This window comes from Lolium perenne, chromosome 3 (assembly GCF_019359855.2).
Source record: "Lolium perenne isolate Kyuss_39 chromosome 3, Kyuss_2.0, whole genome shotgun sequence".
NCBI lineage: Eukaryota > Viridiplantae > Streptophyta > Magnoliopsida > Poales > Poaceae > Lolium > Lolium perenne.
This window is the reverse complement of record NC_067246.2, coordinates 92,945,020-92,960,508: the sequence shown is the minus strand read 5'-3', so window position 1 is coordinate 92,960,508 and position 15,489 is coordinate 92,945,020. Positions and strand designations below refer to the sequence as shown.

At 45.9% G+C, this 15,489-nt stretch overlaps 1 protein-coding gene across 2 annotated transcripts; it reads right to left on the bottom strand.

The window, feature by feature from the left end:
• Positions 1-2,808: 2,808 nt before the first annotated feature.
• LOC127341920 (protein DJ-1 homolog B) lies at positions 2,809-5,025 on the bottom strand. 2 transcript variants are annotated; one of them, XM_051367858.2, is made up of 8 exons: positions 4,871-5,025; positions 4,573-4,773; positions 4,354-4,503; positions 4,089-4,271; positions 3,917-3,991; positions 3,610-3,822; positions 3,368-3,508; positions 2,809-3,275 (listed from the first exon to the last, which is right to left on the bottom strand). In XM_051367858.2, the coding sequence occupies exons 1-8, from the start codon at positions 5,006-5,008 to the stop codon at positions 3,066-3,068; spliced, it is 1,311 nt and encodes a 436-aa protein (XP_051223818.1). In that variant the 5' UTR covers positions 5,009-5,025; the 3' UTR covers positions 2,809-3,065. The 2 variants fall into 2 exon arrangements, with proteins under 2 accessions (XP_051223818.1, XP_051223819.1); XM_051367859.2 differs by having other exon boundaries at positions 4,573-4,780; positions 4,871-4,985.
• Positions 5,026-15,489: the final 10,464 nt, after the last annotated feature.

The following is a 15,489-nucleotide window of genomic DNA, read 5'->3' as shown; positions in this document are numbered from 1 at the left end:
AACAACACTCGAACAATTCTAACCGTGCACAAAGTTTGTCATTGATAGGTTTGCAAGATGCACGGTACCCTCGCTGAGCACATTATGATCAGAAGACCGAAGCGTAGTTCGTAGGGTTTCTGGTTTTGTGTGTGTGTCGTGAGGTAATATGGTAGGAGAGGAAGAGAGGAAAAGCTGGTTTAGCCTAAGCGGTACTACCGGTACCAGGAGCGGTAGTACCGCTACCCCTACTGGTACCGCCCGTGATACCGCTCTGAGACCTGCACATGGAAATGTCCCACAGAACACGATGCGGTACCTTCACGGTACCTTGAGCGGTAGTACCGCTTGAGGGCGGTAGTACCGTCCACGGTACCGCGCTAAGTACCGTAACGCGTTACGGTAGTGCCTCTCTGGTACCGCTCGGGTACCGCTTGGGATCCAGTAAGGTCTGGACCCTATTGCGGTACCGCAAGCGGTAGTACCGCAATGTGTCCACGTGGACAAGTTCAGTGGGGATTCGAACTCAGAGCGGTAGTATCACTTCCAGAAGCGGTAGTACCGCTTAGGCAAAAACAGAGAGTAACAGTTGGATTTGGAGGGACCTATATAAAGGACCCTTCTTCTCCAGCCAGCCTTAGCTCTTCTCTCTCTCCTCCATTGTTGCTGAGCTCAAAATTGAGGGGATCTCCTCATCCACCCAACCAATCTTGCTCATACTTTGTGTGGTGGTGGAGGAGACCCCGATCTATCATTCTACCGAGAGAAAGTCCACCAATTCGTGATAGTCCTTAGTGGATCTTGTTGTTAGGGTTCCTTGGTGGAAGAGCTTCTTGGTGGAGTATTGGAAGGGTTCCTTTGGTGGAGCATTGGAGATGGGTTCCTATAGTGGAGCATTGGAGATGTGCAGCTATGGAGTCTAGCTTGGTGATGTACTAGCTCCATAGGGTGTTGGGAGCATCCTTGTGTGTGGAGCTCGCCCCAACCTTGTGAAGGAATCACCGCCTCGACCGGTGCCTTAGTGGAAGAGGGAGAGCACCTCCGTGGAGCTCTCTCGAGGAAGAAGGTGAGGCCTTCCTTCGTGGTGTGGCCGTCTAGTCTCTTGTGTGAGACTAGCACCTCCTCAACGCAGACGTACTTCCTGTTGTGGAAGAAACTGCGGTAAACAAACCTCGCCTCGCCTCGCCTCCGCGCCCTCCGGTTGTCTCGCTCCTTACTCTTACTATCTTGTGATTCCTTTACTTGTTGCACATGCTCTAGCATCATTGTAGGAACACCGCCATTGCAAAAGTTTCCACCTTTACCTTCCGTTGCGCTAAAATTGAAAAAGGTGAAAACTTGTCGTAGCGCCATTCACCCCCCCCCCCCTCTTGTTCGCTACGATCCATTCAATAGACCAGTAGAGCACGAAGCTGAAATATTTTCATTTTAGTCAAAGAATGGTACCATAGCTATGAATAAAAGTTTAACCACGGGACTTCTGAGCCACCCAAAAATTGGTTCCAAGCGATGGTATAGAGTATAAATTATTGTCATCTCCATTTAGTGACCAGCATGACAGGGACCAAATAATTAGCCATGGCTTTGTAACGACTGATAAGTTGCTTGCATTGTTACACATCACATGTTGTGGTCATCTCTGCAATCCGTTCTCTGTCACGAGGATGGAATCCCCCACAAAACAGAAGGGCATGATTGAACGAATTAAACGGCAAAAGGGTGGAAAAAATTAGTACTGTAAATATTTTCTCACCTAATTTTCAATCAATCAAAATACGAGACACCAAATTTCACCACCTTTTGTCCGTTATTACCATCTCGGTGGATTCAACATATAGCTGACTGATCTTGTGATTTCTCAAGAACAACTCTGCTCGTTGATCGTAAATATTTTCTCACCTAATTTTCAATCAATCAAAATATGAGACAACAAATTTCACCACCTTTTTGTCCGTTATTACCATCTCGGTGGATTCAACATATAGCTGACCCGATCATGTGATTTCTCAAGAACAGCTCTGCTCGTTGATCGGGTTCTATCTGCCTCCACCAGGACTCATCGCAATCGCCGGTCAAGCCATCTACCTCATTTCTGATCAAACGCCTTACTCCACCGATCTTGAGCGCGGTTGCCCCCGTCGTCTTGCTATGCCTTCCATGTGAAACATCAAACACAACACAACCTGGTCCCCATCGATGTGACAGAGAAGGTGGGGTGAGGAAACAAGATAGTTATATGAGAAGTGGCGTGTACAGCCAGCTGATACATAGCCTAGCACAAGGCAGAGCAAGGTATTTATAAGGCAGAAACGTCTGCTCGTATGCCTTTACCATTTTTTTGCGCTTTTATTTCTCGCTAGAGATCGTGGAGGAGATGAAGAGGTTCTGCAGACAAACAGTAAAGAGAGATAATTCCTCACGCTGAAAATTAAGGAGGAGGGCCAGCAGGATTAGGAATTAAGCCCCCGAATTGGTAACAGTTTTCAGCATTAATTATGAAGGATTCAATAGGAAGACCAATCCTCCTTTGCCTCAGCGCTTTGTTTTTTCTTGCATGGTTTGGAAGGGAAAATGACGGTAGTAGTATATGGCTACATGGGTCATGTACATGATGACGTTGAAGAATTGCTTAGGTGGCAGTTTATGACTACTCAGTGATGCTTGATAAGGTGGATACCTTGCATGTAAAGGAAAATTGGATATTAAGAATAGAAAAATTAGCTCCACATTGTACTGCGGTTCTGGCCTTTCCATCGCTGTATTGGAGAGACCTGGAGGTATGATTTGTTTCCTTGAAAAAAGTTCAATGATTAGCAGCGGGCAGTGATCTGCGCAAGACCAGATCTAGGTACTCCAGTTTATATATGATGATCTGCTTAAGATCAGATATAGTAGCCCAGTTCACATATTTCGTTGGCTGCACGACAGATCACTCGTGGTCTGGGCTTTTGTGTCGGCAGAAAGAACCAGATCAGGCATCAGCGTCACACTCACACCGAGACCCGTCGTCCCGTCGCCTTTATCCTCAGGCGACCAAACCCAACAACAGGCAACAACACCTCGTTTACAGTCTACACGGGCGCGCGTCAGGCGGAGAAGAGCAGGTCATCCGCCAGTTGCCGCGCCTCGTCGCGGCCGAGCAGCTTCTCGACCACGGCCAGGGCGTACTCCATGGCGGTCCCGGCGCCCCTGCTCGTGATCACGTTCCCGTCAACCACAACCACCACCCTGTTCTCGCACTCGCTAGCGTCCGCCAGTAGTCCGGTCATGGAGGTGCACGTCGTCGCCTTCCTACCCTGCAATTTCACACAGTATCTTCACGCGAGTCGGATACGATGGATCGATCAGAGAAGAATTGGACAAGATACAATCGTGCTCCGACGCTTACCGTGAGCAGGCCGTGGGGCTGGAGCACATGAGCCGTGGCGGCGCCCATCGCGCCGTAAGGCCTGTTCGCCTCTGCCTGCTTCTTCAGCAGGGTGACCAGCTTCGCACTGCCACCCAGCGTTTCCGCGCCCGGCATGCCGCCCTGTTTGAGGAATCGAGGAAACAGAGGTGTCAATTAATCAACCGGTGGCCACGATCGATCGATCGAGTTTTACTGAAGGTTTTTGCGCGCTAGGTACTTGCCGGCACGATGATCAGGTCGAACTGCGTCTGACTCTGATCGGCGGCGGCGTCGTCCAGCATCACGTCGGCCACGATTCTCATCCCATGGAGCGCGGCGATCTCGAGGCCGTCCTCGACGGACGCGACGACGACGCTCGCGTTGGCTCTGCGCAGGGCGTCGATGATCGTTATCGCCTCCATCTCCTCGCTGCCGTTGGCTAGTGGGAGAAGAACCTGAAGATCCAAGAATTGGAGGCCGGCAGGCAAACAGGATTTCAGAGAACTTCATGACCCGGAAGTGAAATTTTGAAGGGAGTAGCCAATGAACCTTGGGTGTGCCGCTGCACTGCCACTGGACTGAGTTGAGTTCTTTCATGCTATACCCAGCTTCGTATCTCACAAGCTAATGAACACCAAAAAGACATGGTGTAGTTAGTTCGAATAGTACTAGACAACTACGGAGTACCTATCAAAGGAAGTAGCACAGCAAGAATCCGCACCATTGCTTTTGTGATCTGCTCGACCTTCTCCTTCCCATGGAGCTGTTCGACCAAAGCCAGCGCAAACTCCGTCGATGTCGCCGGACCGCGGCTCGTGACGACCCTGCCGTCCACCACCACGGTCGCGTCCACGGCGGTCACCTCGGGAGGGAAGTATTCCACGAACAGTGGATGAGCAGTCGCCTATGGTTAACGTACGCGCGATCAGAATTACTATCTGGTCGAGAAGAGCCGAGCAATACTGATGTGGTGTTAAGTACACTACCTTGTGGCCATTGAGTAGGCCCCAGCGCGCCAGCGCCAGCGGCGGCGCGGCGCAGATGGCGGCGTAGAGCCCTCCCTTCTGCGCGTGCCTCAGCACTATGCCCTCCAGCGCCGCGCAGGCGCCGAGGTTCGCCGCGCCGGGGACGCCTCCCTGCATCGATCACACGAGGAAGAGCGTCAGAGCCGTGGAACGACCAGAACGACAAGAGTGCGGACGTACGGGGAGGACGATCAGGTCGTAGGAAGCGGCAGAACAGTCGGCGACGAGCGCGTCGGCAATGATCTTCACGCCATACATGATCTCCACGAGAAGGGCGTCGCCAGCGGAGGCGACCGTGACGTCGGCGCCGGCGCGGCGGAGGATGTCGATGGGGACGGACGCCTCGACCGGCTCCGTGCCGGCCACGATCGGCACCAGCACCTGCATGCTTGTCGCACAACGTAGCTACTGAGCTCAGGCGATCGATCTCGCCGCACGCAATCACCGTATTGACTAGTGGGAGAGCCACAGCACGTACCTTCTTCTTAGGGGAATGAGACGTGGCCATGGTGAGCTGCCGTGGTGTTGATGGAGAGGTGGCGTGCTGATGTAGTACCGGTGTGGGGGTGAGCAAGAGGCTGATCAAGATCTCCATAAATATCTGGGAACGGTGCATGATTCCGGTGGTCGACGCGCGGCGAGACATGCAGATCAATCAAGCTGTCGATAATCAACGTCATGGGACCTTGCGTAATTTCGCACCGAGACGAAAAACAGGCACGTAGGACGTATGGCGGGGGCCACTGCCGATATAGATAAGTGAAGGAAAAGTCATGGGCTCATACTCTTATGGTCATGGGCTGAGGATGAACCTCGTTATTGTTGTGGTCGAAAGCTGGCTCAGAAATCTGATGCGTGGAATTTATGTACATTTTTAGACCATATATTATGCATGGTTACCATTTATCTTCGAGGTCTTAATCTAGCTACAACTATATTTATTATACATGACTGCTGAATACCCATGCGTTGCTACGGGTTTTCTTTGTAAAATAATCATCAAATTGCATCTTCGGTCAACCCTCTCTCACCTCAACCAATAATACTACCCAAAATAGCATCTCTCCCCTCTCGAACCAGAAACACCACCACAGAGGAATATACTCGTGTTGGTTCTATTTCGCAAATAGGCAAACACATATAGTAGCGGGTTTTTTTTATATCCTTCCCTCGATGCTCTGTAATTTCTCTTTGTCTCTAAAAACCACAGTGTCCGAATGCAGCATCATAAATCAAACCCAACCATCGTCGAACCTCCTCCCCCGCCAAGCTACCCAATCACCCCCTACACATCAAGGACCTATAGCCCTAGGCAGAGAGAGATCAGTACATGGGTGACAAATGTACACCCATTATGTTTTGGCAAAATCTTGTATATCTATGTCTAGTTCACATGTAGATCAACAAACATTAAGTAAATTAGGAGAAATATGAGTAAAACTATGACTTTGTACATCCATCATTCATATGCTGGCTCCGCCATTGCCTATAGCAATGCAAGCAGAGGAGACATATCAAGCCGTCTTGGCCTCAGGCTGGTCCTCCCAACTCTCATTGATGACGGATTTCGATCGGCTAGAGAAAACCAACGACACAGAGAAACTCAGCCCTGAGCCCGCTCGCAAGCCAACATCTTCTCTCGCTGATGCTGGTGAGGAAGCCGCGACCGTAGGAATTTTTGCCCCAAAAGACCATCTGCCTCAGAGTGAAATGTTGAAAGGACCACATGTAAACAAAATTGTCAAAAATACCGTGGCGGCACGTGGAGCTTGCCGGCATCAACAGAGGATGCTTCTGTTATTTAAAACAAAATAAAATACAATTTTACAAGTAATCAAAAAGTCTGATTTTTTTTTTTTGAGATTGTTAGTGATACATCAGGGCCGGTCCTGAGGTTTCGAGGGCCCGGGGCGAAACTAAAATTCAAGACCCCCATTATTTAAATTACTTTAAAAAAATTACGTCTCAAGATTTTTTTTGGTGACAATGGTGTTAATATTAATTTCATCCTATAATTTCTTGTAGACCAGTAATCCAAAATAGGAGCAAAGGTACAAACCTACTAGCCTACCAGATCTCAGTTTCATCCTATAATGTCTTACAGACTAGTAATAAAAAATGAGCTCAAAAGGTACAAAGCTACTAGCCTACCATATCTCAATTTCTTCATATAATGTCTTTTAGACTAGTAAAATAAAAAATGAGCGCAAAGGAACAAAGCTATTAGCCTACTACATCATTTCAATAATATAATATCATTATCACCTCAAACTTGAAATCGCATATATATCTCAATAATATATATCTGCAAATAATGTACTACGTAAAATCAGTCCGGGGGCGAACTTTTGCCGTTAATGATGTTGCCGTGCGAACTTTGCCGTGCGGCATCGCACGGCAAAACCTTTGCCATGTATATAGGCCCTTTTGCCGTGCAAATTCTTGCACGGCAAAATCGTGTTTTCCCGTAGTGGTGGTAACAAAGCCAATTGAACAAAACAACCTCAATTTGTAATCATCATACTCTCCTATATAATTTGATCGACTATTACTCAATCATCATGCCGCCAAGATTAGAGCATAGGCTACAGAGAATTAGAGATTCCTTATAAACTTACAGTTCTCTCCAATTACGCCATCACAGTGGCCGCCTTGGCTGATCGATCTTCAATCAGATCCCAGCGCCATGCGCGTAGCTGACACAGCCACCTAGGGCGCTCGGGCTCCGGCGGCCGCTGTTTGGGATTGACCGAAGAAATCGGAGATCGGGACCTGAAGGAACCGGATCGTCGCATGCCTGTTGGACTACAGTCTGGGAGAGATCAATCGTCAGCCTCGTATGCGCATACCCGGCCGATCGCTTCTCTCGGGCCTTCTTTTTCCTGCCCAGCTCTCTGGCCAATGTATGGCTTTCTCCTATGCACGTTGGAAAATTGGGCCCCTAATTTTCTCGGGCCTGGATACATCTCACAATAATGCAAAATCTTAACCTGAAATTCTTTTTATTTTGTGCTAGAAGAAAAATTGAAAAAATCTGATATGTTTTGTAGATTTGAAAATATACTACTAACTCAGATCTACACGTTTTGTTATTTTTGTGTAGCTCAGAATATAAAGTACTTGAAATTGATATTTTACATGTTTGTGGGATACGTCATTGACTATATGCAGATTTTTTTTCTGAATTTTTTGAACCTTAAAAATATATTTTTCGATTTTTAAAAAATAAGATTACTAGTGCTAATGTGGACCAAATCTCAGTCCACCCTATATGCCATTTCTCATCAGGGCCAGATTGGAGGCCGGAGCTGGTCAGCGAAGCCGGCCTGGCGGTGCGCTATGCGCATGCGCTTTTCATCCAAGAGAAATCTGAGGCGTGACTCCATACCGATGTACGAGTGTTTCATATCGGCAGCGGTGGGCTGGTGGCGCGGCTCAGGACGACATATGCGTTGAGCGTGGAGGTCGAGTTAAAGGTTACGATCATTTGGTGGTGCTTTGTAGGGAAACTGTGTGCTAGAAAGTAGAAACGTGTCCTCCGCGAGAAAAACGAACATATGCAATAACATTCCTGCAACTATCCAATCGTCTTGAATGTCGATCAAACAAGAACATATGCAATAACATGCATTGTAGAAAAAACATACGGAGTATTACCATACCAAGAACTAAGAGCATATCCAAATAAATGGATTTCATTTATAGATTAGGTACTTGGTAGTACAAAATGAGAAACGAGTCCCTAGAGCAAGCTTATTGTGATAAAATTAAAATACATTATTTATCAAGAAAATGAAAATTAGACAAAACAAATATGAATGCCATGGTAATATTTAAATTAACAAAACATCCATGTGTATGAACCAAGCACATCGATAACGCCCACGAACGGAATGGGTGCCACTCACGGGGTGCCAGCGGCATCGTTGTATGTCTTGGCCATAGCGAAGTACATGTCGGCGTCCTTCTTGAGGGCGGCAGCTTTTCGGGTGAGGCAGTTTTGGCCTCCTTCAATTTTTCGGTGCCCATGGAAAAATGCCAGACTGCCGCAGCTTGGTTCTTGCAAAATGAGTTGCACTTGGGGGAGCATACATCCATACCTCCTTTACACTCCTTGATGCAATCTTCCCAACAGACGGCCACCGTTGATGGTATCATCGCACCCACCATGATGGCGATAAGGAGTATCGCCAGAGTCGCACTCTTAACATACTGTGCCATTTTTCCTAGGTTCCCAATGTTGCTTTTGCGTGGTAAGGGGTTGTTTTTTTAAAAAAATGGGAGGCTTGTGTATATTATATATATATATCAATGCTTAGCAGAAGAAAGTGTGGCTGTGAGAGATCCATGGCAAGCCTGCGGTACCAGTTTCATGCATGCTATCCACAATGCACGGATAGCCATTCCTTTCTTTGTATTGACTAAATCATGTTGGTGCCATGTGTTGGCTATGAAAGTATCTAGTTTTTTTTCCGATGGTATAGGAAATATGCCCGAGCGTTGCTATGGGTTAACTTTTATTAAATACTTTTTTAGGCTATACAACTATATTGTTTGCAAAACAATCTTGAATCAGCATTGTGGATATTACGGTAATAAAGGAAACCTCACAACAATTTAATGTCATACACGATGAAGATACCATTGAGGTAAAAATAAAACTTGGATACTTTATTTGCCTCATATCATCTACAAGTTGGTCTAGTTTAATTATCTACAGCACCACACAAATTCACTTGGCACATTACCTAATAATCATGTGGGTCTATTAGGAATAGCATCAGATGTTGGAAATTTAAAGAACAATCCAACAGTGGAAGGACATCAGGCCCTCGTACTTAGGAACCATGGGCTAGCTCTTGAGAGTGAAACCCAAACGCAAGACATTGGACTGGCCCTTTATGGCCACTGAATGTGTGCAGAATAACCGAAAATAACACTAAACTATATTTTACGGTAATACTCCTTCCTTAGCATGATATAGTGTGCATTGGTTTGTGTGAAAGTCAAACTCCATTAATTTTGATCAAGTTTATTGAGAAAATTATAAATATCTACAATATTAAATGTATATCATATTAAAATATAGGGATTTCTATTTTCGTGCTCTCGGTTCCTTAGTTGTGCTCAGTTTTTCCCAGCTCCTTAGTTTTTCCTTAGTTTTCCCCAAATCCTTGTTTGAAACCCGCAGAAGCAGCTCAGACGGCAGGATTCCCGTTTAGTTGACCGTTCCGTGCTGACGTGTGGGGTTGCGTCGTGTGGGCCCGCGTCGCGTGGGGCTGGTAGAAAGGGACCGCGTGGGACATGACGAGATAGCGTTTGGTTGCACGTGAGCAGGAGCTGGGTTTTGTCTCTCTCGGCCCAAATTGGCATTTTCTTTTTTAAGAGCACCTTTTCCCCTCTTTCTCTCTCTGTCTTTTTCACCAAATTTGATAAGGGAGCGACCCACTGGATCCTCCTAGGTTGATGCCCGATCTTTCACAGCGAGAACCTGGGGTAGTAAATCCTCCCAACAACGCGATGAACGCAGCCTGGAGAAGAGGGAACGAATCCAGCAAGCAACGGATCGATGAACGATACGCCTCAAACCAAGAGCTAGACAATCCTTAATGAACACAAGAACCTTCGCAGCGGATATAATAGATAACGGCAGCGCCGTACCCCCGGAGGGATGATACACGTGATCACACGCAATAGGGAAACCCTAATATTTTAGACTAAACTTCAACTATCCTAAACCCTAGCCGTGCCTCCACCTTATATGAGAGGGAGGTGGCCGGCCAGCCTTGCTAGGCTGGGGCGCCCCACTTGATGGGCTTACCTGGTTTGGCTTGGACAGTCCCAAAGCCAAACACAACACTAATTTAACCCTAATTGGCCCACTACATGACCTGGCTACATTATTTCCTAACATAGAATGAATGACACAACCTTAGACTTAATTATTACATGGCGTAGGTCGTCCTAGCGTGTCACTCCTGAATCCTCGATGGCGTACCACCTAGCTTGGTGGAGTCCTGAAATTGGGCTCCACATAGGCCTCCGTGCCCATATCATCCTCCCCCCATCAAGAAGCGTTGTCCCCAACGCGTGAGGGTCTTCTGGAAAAGGTGACGTGATATGAACATGACACGTCCTCACCGTCCTCAAGTCTTTCTTGCCTTCCACACCACATCCTCCCTCGCGGCCTTCATGACTTGATACAGCACTTGGCGCCTCCTTTCGTCTCCATATGAGCTTGGACTTCGGCGCCAACTCCTTCTTCTTGCGAGGTTTTGATGGACCCTTGTGTCGCTGCACATGACCCTGCACAAGATGTGTAATTCCTGGGCCACATAGATGTCTCACACATCCATCCTTGCCTCGATGCATCCGCGGTGTCGCAGAAAACTGGACTGCTGTACTCCTAGCACGGTAGTGCCGCTGCCCACTGTCTCCACTGACGTGCTCGCCTCCCACTCCTCCCACGCACATCTGCGTCATATGTACTGAATCACCATCAGCACAAACATCATCAGTCTGCATACTAGCATCAACACAAACTGGAACTGTAGCACATGCTGCAACATCCACATCAACAACAAGTGTAGCTTCATCCGGCTTGTCACCAACAAGAACTGGCTTGTCATCTACAGGCATGGCTGAAACATCACCAAGATCAATGGTCGGAACATCATGCACCTCTAGCTGCACTTTAGGCTGGTGAAACTTCTCCTTACGCACCACTAACTCCACATCGGACTTGATACGATCATCACCCATAGGCTTCAAAGTCCGCTGTTTGCCACCATGCATAAAAGAATATGTATTTGCTCGCCCGGCATGTGTCACATTGCGATCATACTGCCAAGGACGCCCAAGTAGCAATCCGCACACCTCCAATGGCAACACATCGCACTCTATCTCATCAACATAGTCATCAACTATAAATGGCACACGCACCTTATGAGTAATCTTCAGCATACCATAGCTATTCAACCACTGAAGACGTTTAGGTTCAGGAAGACGCCATGTAGACAACCCCAATGCTGTCACCATCGCCTTGCTTATGCCATTAGTACAGCTACCACCATCAATCATCAACTTTCAAGCCTTGCCCTTGATCAAGCACTGAGTCTGAAACAAACTCCACCGCTGAACCTTGTCAACTGTCTTGCAAGCATCATCTTGTACCTTCTTGAGTTGCATATTCAGCCCGTTCAATGGTACATCCTCCTCAACAGTCACAGTAGTGCTCTTGGTATCAGAGCCAGGTTTCTTTTCCTCTGAAGATATCACCTCATCCTCAGTGACTGTTGGTACTGGAGCAATCCTCTTAGCAGTAACTATGCACTTGTCCACTGACTTCATTACATCCACTAGACATTTGTTGACTTCCTTCAATGCATGCCCAAATCCGGAGGACTGCTTATGATCCTTCAATGGTAACCCGAAACCACCACGAAGAAAATTATTGAAGTCCGCCCAAGTATAAGCATACTCGCCTCTATCACCTTCATGACACCAATATATGTCCAACTCCGCATCCACTCGCCAGTGAGCGAGAACACAGGCATCATAACCAGTGAACTTCCCTTTGTAACGACGACATCGTTGGAAACCCAATTCCATGTACTTCTCCCATTCTTCGTACTGCTCAATTGTCTCGTCATGGCGTAAATACCTGATACGTCTCCGACGTATCGATAATTTCTTATGTTCCATGCCACATTATTGATGTTATCTACATGTTTTATGCACACTTTATGTCATATTCGTGCATTTTCTGGAACTAACCTATTAACAAGATGCCGAAGTGCCGATTCTTTGTTTTCTGCTGTTTTTGGTTTCAGAAATCCTAGTAACGAAATATTCTCGGAATCGGACGAAATCAACGCCCAGGTTCCTATTTTACCCGGAAGCATCCAGAACACACGAGAACCGCCAGAGAAGGGAGGCAGGGCCACCACACCACACCCCGGCGCGGCCTAGGGGGGGGGCGCGCCCCCCTAGGGTGTGGGCCCCCCTTCGACCTTCCTGCGCCGCCTCTTCGCCTATAAGAAGCCCCTGGATCAGAAAACCCTACACCAATTGACGAAAACCACAGAAACCTTCCAGAGCCGCCGCCATCGCGAGGCCAAGATCTGGGGGACAGGAGTCTCTGTTCCGGCACCCTGCCGGAGCGGGGAAGTGCCCCCGGAAGGCTTCTCCATCGACACCGCTGCCATCTCCACCGCCATCTTCATCACCGCTGCTGCTCCCATGAGGAGGGAGTAGTTCTCCATCGAGGCTCGGGGCTGTACCGGTAGCTATGTGGTTAATCTCTCTACTATGTACTTCAATACAATGATCTCATGAGCTGCTTTACATGATTGAGATTCATCTGAGTTTTGTATCACTACTATCTATGTGCTACTCTAGTGATGTGTTATTAAAGTAGTTCTATTCCTCCTACACGTGTGTAATGGTGACAGTGTGTGCACCGTGTTAGTACTTGGTTTGTGCTATGATCATGATCTCTTGTAGATTATGGAGTTAACTATTGCTATGATAATATTGATGTGATCTATTCCTCCTACATATGCATGAAGGTGACAGTGTGCATGCTATGCTAGTACTCGGTTTAGTCTGTTGATCTATCTTACACTAAAGGTTACTTAAACATGAGCATTATTGTGGAGCTTGTTAACTCCGGCATTGAGGGTTCGTGTAATCCTACGCAATGTGTTCATCATCCAACAAAAGTGTAGAGTATGCATTTATCTGTTCTGTTATGTGATCAATGTTGAGAGTGTCCACTAGTGAAAGTGTAATCCCTAGGCCTTGTTCCTAAATACTGCTAAGTTACTACTGCTTGTTTACTGTTTTACTGTGTTACTACTGCTGCAATACCACCACCATCAATTACGCGCCAAGCACTTTTCTGGCACCGTTGCTACTGCTCATACTTATTCATACCACCTGTATTTCACTATCTCTTCGCCGAACTAGTGCACCTATTAGGTGTGTTGGGGACACAAGAGACTTCTTGCTTTGTGGTTGCAGGGTTGCATGAGAGGGATATCTTTGACCTCTTCCTCCCTGAGTTCGATAAACCTTGGGTGATCCACTTAAGGGAAAACTTGCTGCTGTTCTACAAACCTCTGCTCTTGGAGGCCCAACACTGTCTACAGGAAAAGGAGGGGGAAGTAGACATCAAGCTATTTTCTGGCGCCGTTGCCGGGGAGGAAAGGTAAAAGGCACTCATACTCCGGTTCCAGGTAAAGTACTTTTCTGGCGCCATTGTGTTTGTGCTCGAAGCTATTTCCTTTAGATCCTGCAATTGCATCTTTTTGTTTCTTGTTTACACTAGTAAGGCATAATGGACAACATCTGTGAGCTTTTTATTCTATTTCCTGAGTCAAGACATGAATGGTTTAATGCGAAAATTAAAAAAACCCATGGAATCTTATTTGCATGCTAGTAGCAATGATATTAGTATGAACGCTTTGAACACCATTGTTGCTAATGATATGGAAAATTCTAAGCTTGGGGAAGCTGGCTTTGATGAGCATGATATTTTTAGTCCCCCAAGCATTGAGGAGAAAATTTTCTTTGATGATACTTTGCCTCCTATTTATGATGATTATAATGATAGTGGTCTTTTGGTGCCACCTACTATGGAGAGTAAATTTTGTTGTGATTATACTATGCCTCCAACACTTGATGAGAATAATAATGATAGCTACTTTGTTGAATTTGCTCCTACTACAATTAATAAGAATAACTATGCTTATGTGGAGAGTAATAATTTTATGCATGAGACTCATGATAAGAATGCTTTATGTGATAGTTATATTGTTGAGTTTGCTCATGTTGCTACTGAAAGTTATTATGAGAGAGGAAAATATGGTTGTAGAAATTTTCATGTTACTAAAACACCTCTCTATGTGCTGAAATTTTTGAAACTACACTTGTTTTATCTTCCTATGCTTGTTACTTTGCTCTTCATGAACTTGTTTATTTACAAGATTCCTTTGCATAGGAAGCATGTTAGACTTAAATATGTTTTGAATTTGCCTCTTGATGCTCCCTTTTGCTTCAAATACTATTTCTTGCGAGTGCATCATTAAAACTGCTGAGCCCATCTTAATGGCTATAAAGAAAAGAACTTCTTGGGAGATAACCCATGTGTTATTTTGCTACAGTACTTTGTTTTTATTTTGTGTCTTGGAAGTTGTTTACTACTGTAGCAACCTCTCCTTATCTTAGTTTTGTGTTTTGTTGTGCCAAGTTAAGCCATTGATAGAAAAGTAAGTACTAGATTTGGATTACTGCACAGTTCCAGATTTCTTTGCTGTCACGAATCTGGGTCCACCTCCCTGTAGGTAACTCAGAAAATTAAGCCAATTTACGTGCATGATCCTCAGATATGTACGCAACTTTCATTCAATTTGAGCATTTTCATTTGAGCAAGTCTGGTGCCATTTTAAAATTCATCAATACGAACTGTTCTGTTTTGACAGATTCTGCCTTTTATTTCGCATTGCCTCTTTTGCTATGTTGGATGAATTTCTTTGATCCATTAATGTCCAGTAGCATTATGCAATGTCCAGAAGTGTTAAGAATGATTGTGTCACCTCTGAATATGTTAATTTTTATTGTGCACTAACCCTCTAATGAGTTGTTTCGAGTTTGGTGTGAAGGAAGTTTTCAAGGGTCAAGAGAGGAGGATGATATACTATGATCAAGAAGAGTGAAAGCTCTAAGCTTGGGGATGCCCCGGTGGTTCACCCCTGCATATATCAAGAAGACTCAAGCGTCTAAGCTTGGGGATGCCCAAGGCATCCCCTTCTTCATCGACAACATTATCAGGTTCCTCCCCTGAAACTATATTTTTATTCCATCACATCTTATGTGCTTTTTCTTGGAGCGTCGGTTTGTTTTTGTTTTTTGTTTTGTTTGAATAAAATGGATCCTAGCATTCACTTTATGGGAGAGAGACACGCTCCGCTGTAGCATATGGACAAGTATGTCCTTGGTTTCTACTCATAGTATTCATGGCGAAGTTTCTTCTTCGTTAAATTGTTATATGGTTGGAATTGGAAAATGATACATGTAGTAATTTGCTATAATGTC